Source organism: Parambassis ranga, chromosome 7 (genome assembly GCF_900634625.1).
Source record: "Parambassis ranga chromosome 7, fParRan2.1, whole genome shotgun sequence".
NCBI classification, from domain to species: Eukaryota; Metazoa; Chordata; class Actinopteri; family Ambassidae; genus Parambassis; species Parambassis ranga.
In genome coordinates, this window is record NC_041028.1 from 17,387,397 (window position 1) to 17,393,911 (window position 6,515).

The 6,515-nt window shown below is 43.1% G+C and overlaps 1 protein-coding gene across 1 annotated transcript; it reads left to right on the top strand.

Annotated features, from left to right (window-relative positions):
- The first annotated feature begins 1,887 nt into the window (after positions 1 to 1,887).
- cox4i2 (cytochrome c oxidase subunit 4I2) lies at positions 1,888 to 5,778 on the top strand. The gene is made up of 5 exons (XM_028409995.1): positions 1,888 to 2,018; positions 3,282 to 3,387; positions 4,131 to 4,292; positions 5,215 to 5,346; positions 5,516 to 5,778. Exons 2-5 carry the CDS (start codon positions 3,282 to 3,284, stop codon positions 5,647 to 5,649), a joined length of 534 nt encoding a protein of 177 aa, XP_028265796.1. The 5' UTR covers positions 1,888 to 2,018; the 3' UTR covers positions 5,650 to 5,778.
- The last annotated feature ends 737 nt before the right edge of the window (positions 5,779 to 6,515 follow it).

Below are 6,515 nucleotides of genomic sequence, written 5' to 3' on the forward strand. Positions count from 1 at the left end.
CTCTTTGCCTCTTTTAACCTGCAACGATATTAGAGCATCCTGTGAGTGATGTAGTTCTGTAGGCTGAAAATAAGGTTATTCCTTATTATCAGGATGTGACGTCCAAACCATCAGATCCAGAAAGTAGGTTAATAATATTATCCCTATAGCCAGCGAACACTATGCTTTCCACCACTGCTTTACAAATCATAAAGGGGGAATAAAGAAACATAAACAGGATAATAATTCACAAGCTCTTGTCTGTGTTTGCCAAACGGCTTTGTCACTCTGTGTGTACTTTGCCCTGTGTTGGATAACTGACAGATGCAGGTGAAGCAGGCAAATAAGCAGACTGATAACCAAATACTCAGACTCCAGGCGGGAGGCATGGAAGACCAGGAGGACGTGAGAAACTGATATAATTTAAAAATAGAGTCAGAGTTTCCTTGTGTTATTGTGTTGACCTCTAAAATTCAACCATTTTTTGGTTACTCCATTGTTAATAATTGATTAAATATAAGTAAAGTATGTGTGTCTGTGTTAATGTGGGGAGGAGCATGGACCGACACTGAGTCTGTGAGTAACGGCACGTATCCTTGGAGTGGGTGACATGTGATACCTTACTATCAAACTCATACCAATACAGTAACATGAGAGAATGTGGGTGTGAATGTTAAGAGTCAGGTCAGTGGGGTTAAAAGTTAATGCTACCTGTGCTGTGTTTTGGGTTTGACTATATGTTGCAAGCTCTGCATACCTAATACAAGCAGGTCTGTCCTCCTCCTGCTGTCTCGTACGCCACATACCACCCAAACACTCTGACATATCAGTAAAGGCATCCAGCCACTGGGCCTTTCACCACCAAACAGCTGTAGGAACATAGCAGCCTGGCTGTGCTGCAGAAACATGAGTCCTATCGCAAAATAACTTCTACATCTGTTTATCTAGCAACAGATGTAACTCGATTTGTTTTTCTTTGTCATATGACTCAGATCTCATCATTTCAGATTTTTATTTTATTTATGATTTTAATTTGAAACATAAAAATATGTCAAAAAAGACACTGGACAAAGTTATAACTCTGATTGATGAGTTGGTAACATCTGCATAGGGAACATACAAAAGCACACCACAACACGACGGAGCACCATGTCATCAGGTCGACCACAAAGAAGCTGCCCCCAGGGGCCCGGGTAACTTAAAGATCATCACAGATGCTGAAACACTCAGAGGTGAAGTATTGCAAGCTGTAGGAGGACACTGAATGATGGAGTCAGCAGACAAGTCCAAATCCTGTGAACTGCATTAGCACTCATGGTTCCCTCACCTAAAGCCAACAGGTATGTTTTTGGTCAAGTATCTCTAGTAGGTTTTATTAAGGGTTGAAGGCAGAGTGGAGGGGCGGGATTGTTTGGGCTGGATTTTTCCGAAATCAAGGCTCAGCAGCTTTTAAAAAATGACAATAGAGCTTGTTAACATTTAGTCCTGCTGATTCTAAACTCCTTAAACTAATGATCATTTGTTAAGGTTTCCTTGCTGAACAATGTTTTACTCCATACTCCTAATCTGCACCTGCTGCATAAAGGAGCAGAGCGGTTGTTAAACTCATGTGACGACGACACTTTTCAGTGTCACGCCGAAGAGTTGTGTTGATTTTATGCGGCCATTATATCTTGAATCAGGTCTAAAATGTGATTTCCACTTCCTGCACCCTCATGCACTCATAAAGACATCCGAGAGAGAGACGAGTGAAACGAGACAGAGACTGTGTCCTTGTGTCACCTTTGCACTGCAAGATTATCTCTCCCCTTCTACAGGTCCTATCACATGATTTCCTTGATTGTTTACTTACACTAGCTTGGTCACTCTCTCATCTGAGCTCCCTCCCTCCCTCCCTTCCATCCAGCCTCTCTCACCCTCCCACCAGTTGGTTCCTGCTTAGTGTTATAAGTAGTGATAAGAGCAGAGACGAAAGCCACCACCGTGTTTTTTTTTCCTCTCAAGATTTAATTGTTGCATCTTCTCCTCTTACGACTGCTGTGAGTATCTATCTTACGAGGCGCACTTATGAGAATTATATGGAGAGATACATGCATCTACCCCCCCCCCCCCACACACACACACACACACACACAGCTAGGGAAGCATGGTGTACGTGCAGGGCAGTTAGTGACGGAGATAGAGAGATTTGTAGAAATGTTTAAAAAGAACAGCAGCTGCGTCAATACAGGAAGCTAGAAAAAAATGCTCCAGAGACAGAGTGAGGCATGTCAGAACTGATTTCTTCATAAAATTCTGTGTATTTTTGCAGGAATAAAACTTTAAAACGTAAAGGTAAAAGCTGGGCGATTATTTGCGTGCAAACACTGCTTCATTCGGTCACTAATTTGTCTTCAAAACGTGCGTCAGTAAAACAGATGAAATCTTTTTTTGTTTACCTCTGCCTATCCCAGAAGCTTCACTCAGACTTTCAGTTTGACACACAGCCAATTTCACACACTGCGAGTCAGGCCTACGTGCTATTTTTGCAATGCATTTTGTCAATGAATGTCCTTGAGCACTTATTCTACAGTTGCACAGCTGTGTTTAGGGGGGACTTCTTGCCCTATGAGGACATAACGTCAGACTTGGTTTAATGAAAAGATAAGAGTGAGGTTTAAGTGTGTAATAAGCCACAGACAGACAGGTCTGGATCCCTGTAATAGGCACCTGGCTTTTTTCAATGCAACATCTCTGAAGATGTAGACACACAAACTGACATCAGAGGAGTGGCAGCTCACACCACAGACTACAGCCAGCGTCCAGCTGCACAGACTCTGTCCTGAGTCGACCCTCTTTCCTTCATCGCTCACTTCCATTGGTCTTCCTCGGGTACTTGTTTGCTAAGCTATATCAGCCAATAAGAGGCTTCTATATGCACATGTGCAGACTGAGAACAAGATGAATTATTTTTCTGTTCTTTTCGGACAATCTCTACTGCCAGCACAAACTTCTTGACACAATAAACAACCATAGAGTAGATAAATACAAAAATAAATAACCTGAATTTAGATAAGTCCACTGACATGAAAATGGGACATGTTGAACAAATAATCTTCTGACATGAGCAAGCTATTTAACACAAAAATTAGAATAATTTAAAAAAATAACTACGATCAATGATAGAAACGCTTCAATTAGACATTATCTACATTTCTTCCATTCTTTTTCAACAGTTTCTTTGCTGTAAACAAACAAACTTCCTGCACATCACCAACACCAGCTGACCTGTGACAAACATGTCCACTGACCTCTCTCTGCAGATGCTGCGTTTCACTGCAGGGCGCGTGGGAAGCCTCTTGACCAGGCGCGCGACAGCGGCCCTGACCACCAGCAGCGCGAGGATGGCGAGCCACGGTCCCGGTACCGGTGAGCTTCCGTTAACTTCTTAATTTTTTAGCTCCGTTAGAAGCGCCGCTGCTGCTGCAGCTGCTGCAGCTGGCGTCCTCCGGTGTTTTTCAAACGCAGCGGTGCTCGCAGGTGATTGGCTGATGGCTGACGCAGGTGCGTCATCTATATTGACACACCTGCTCGGTGACGCTGCTCTAATTTGGGTTAATTGCTCTGTGGCTACAGCTGTTGGCTAATTAAGCTAACGATGCTTAAACAGAACTGTATCCTGTAACAACATGAAACAAAATGTTGACTTTGTTAATATACACTTAAACAACACATGTTATGCGCTATAATTCAAACTTTTTTATCGTTAGGTTTGTGTTTTCCATTATTGAGCGGACCTATCTGTGTCTGAGCAGCAGATGGCGCTGTTGTACAACGAAGACAAGACGCCATCATAGATTGATGGTCCTGGGACTACAGTGTTTTTTATTGTATCTAAGAGAGGCTGAACCTTCAATACACCAAAGTGTTTTCATATGTTTATCAGCAAACATGAACACTAATGTTTCTTAATTAACAGATATTGCAGGACATACCAGAAATTAAAATAAAAATAAAGCCAGACCACAGAGGACGTGGTTTTAACAGCAAAGGCTCTGATACTTAGGACCATGTCATATTTCACTTTTTAATACATCTGCAACAATGTCAACAATTCATACAATCCACCTATATGTTGTTACAGCTTTGTCTTTTTTTCTTTGTTCCTTCAGAGACGTCCCCGGTGGACGTGTCCCAGCCGATGTACATTGACCGTGCGGACATCCCGCTGCCTGACAGACCCTACAAAGATGTTCTGACTGAAGTGGAAAGGAGCCTGAAAGAGAAGGAGAAAGGACCGTGGGGTCAGCTGAGCAAAGAGGAGAAGATCGCCTGTAGGTCACTCACATGTGCACAATAATGGTTCCATTTGTCAGGTTTTTGTATCTATTCCTCCCTTCAAGAGCAATAAAATCAAAAAGAAAACCTATCCAGATACACTGATCAGGCATTATGACCACTGACCACTCATCTCATCATGGCACCTGTTATTTGTTGGGATAAATTAGGCAGCAAGTGAACAGTTTGTCCTCAAAGTTGATCTTTGAATCTTTGACAAATTGTGACCTGGCCTTTGTGGTCTGATCCAACAGACGACCTTACCTGAGGAACACATGGCACCACCTATAGGAAGAAGGCAAGCTGGCAGAGGCAGTTTGATGTTTTGAGCAATGTTGTGCTGTGAAATCTTGGGTCCTGTCACATGTTACTTTGACACGTACCACCTGCCTAAGCATTGTTGTTTCATGGAAACAGTGTTCCCAATGGCTGTGGCCTCCTTCAGCAGGATAGTGAAGGAGCACAATAATGAGTTTGTGATGTTGACTTGGCCTCCAAACTCCCCAGATCTCAATCCAATCAAGCATCCGTGGGGTGTACTGGACAAACATGTCCCATTCATGGTGGCCCTAACGTGCAGTTTTACAGGATGTGAAGGATCTGCTGCCAAAATCTTGGTGCCAACATCACAACATCAGAGCTGTTTTGGCAGCTAACAGAGGGACAAACACAATATTAGGCAGGTGTATAACTGAGAGATGTTAATAGCTGGCCTGTTATGTTAACATGAATCTGTTATCAGCAGACAGAGCTTCAGACAGGAAACGTTGGGAGACAGCGAGGTGTTAAATGCAAATAACGCTCCCTAAGTGTGAGTGCAGCAGATAGTCAGCCACTGTCACTACACTCCCTCGGTGGAAGAGAAGGAAGAGAGATTTGCATGTTGTATGAATGACGTCATCGTCTTCCTACCTGCAGTGTACCGGATAACGTTCTGCCAGACCTACCCAGAGATGAACCAGAAATCAGAAGAGTGGAAGACTGTGCTGGGGGGCATCTTCATCTTCCTGGGCTTCAGTGGCCTGCTGGTCTGGTGGCAGAAAGTCTACGGTAAAACCTGCTGTGTGCTTTGAAGCAGACATATAATGGGCTTAAAATGATGACTCTGGCCTGGTTCCTGTTCTGGTTAGTCAGAGCCCTCATTGTGAGTCATCTGAATGTCTTATAGGTCAAAGACAGGTGTGGACTGTTGTCTCTGTGCTCTCTTGTTTTCCTCTAGTCTGCCCTCCACGTCCCAGGACCTTTGATGAGGACTGGCAGGCCCAACAGCTGCAGAGGATGTTGGACATGAGGGTCGGCCCCGTCCACGGCCTCTCCTCCCATTGGGACTACGAGAAGGGCCAGTGGAAGTAAACACGACTGTGTTACCTCGAGCTGTCCAGTCAGTCGCAGCTTCAGCAACTACTCCATACATGTGTATACATGTCCACCTTTCATAAAACGATTATAATGATAGTAATAAAGCTTTACTCATGTCTATGAGCAGGTTTTTTTTATGTGGGCTGTGCCTTATAAATGCAATCTGACCACATGAAGCTTTCAGGAGGAATTTTCATTTCCACAAGGATACCGACAACCTTTACACGACCTTGACCTCTGTCAATAACTGGACCACAGAGCGCTGAAGGAAGGTGCTTTGGTCTGTGGTGTGCTGTGGTGGAGGTCTGGTGGAATCAATGTCTCGAAAAGACCAGGGGCCTCATGTAAGAAGGAGTACGCAGCTCTTAGTGCCACTCAGACCGCCTTCTCTCCTCCCATTAATTAATATGCAAATAAGTTTAAATAAATACTGTCAAATAACAGGGTGTGTGTGGCGGTCTGCACATTGTCACATTGAGTTTCTCAATGCTAACTATGCTACACCTGCAGCAGCAAATAAAGCTTGAAATAAATCGGATTTGCGTTTAACTAATGTAAGGCAAATGTGAGAGAGCACTGCACAGTGCTGGAACAGTGACATGAAACATTCCATGCTTTAATTTGTAATTAGCATATGTTAGCATTAAGATGCTACATAACACACTTTTGAAATAACATTAGCTTTAAGCTAAAAGAGCTGCTGGCAGATGTAGACTTGTTGACACATTTCTGAAATATATTTGTGTATTTTGTCACAATTTTGTCGTATAAAATCCCTTTAGCTGATTCTAGCTTCTTTAGATACCTTGAAAATAAGAGTGAATTGTAAAAAGATAAGACAGACTCAGTTATACCTTTCA

Coding starts and splice junctions, on each gene's coding strand:
- cox4i2 (XM_028409995.1), top strand. CDS start 3,282: ATGCTGCGTTTCACTGCAGGGCGCGTGGGAAGCCTCTTGACCAGGCGC. Junction 3,388..4,130: donor GAGCCACGGTCCCGGTACCG/GTGAGCTTCCGT, acceptor TTGTTCCTTCAG/AGACGTCCCCGGTGGACGTG. Junction 4,293..5,214: donor CAAAGAGGAGAAGATCGCCT/GTAGGTCACTCA, acceptor TCCTACCTGCAG/TGTACCGGATAACGTTCTGC.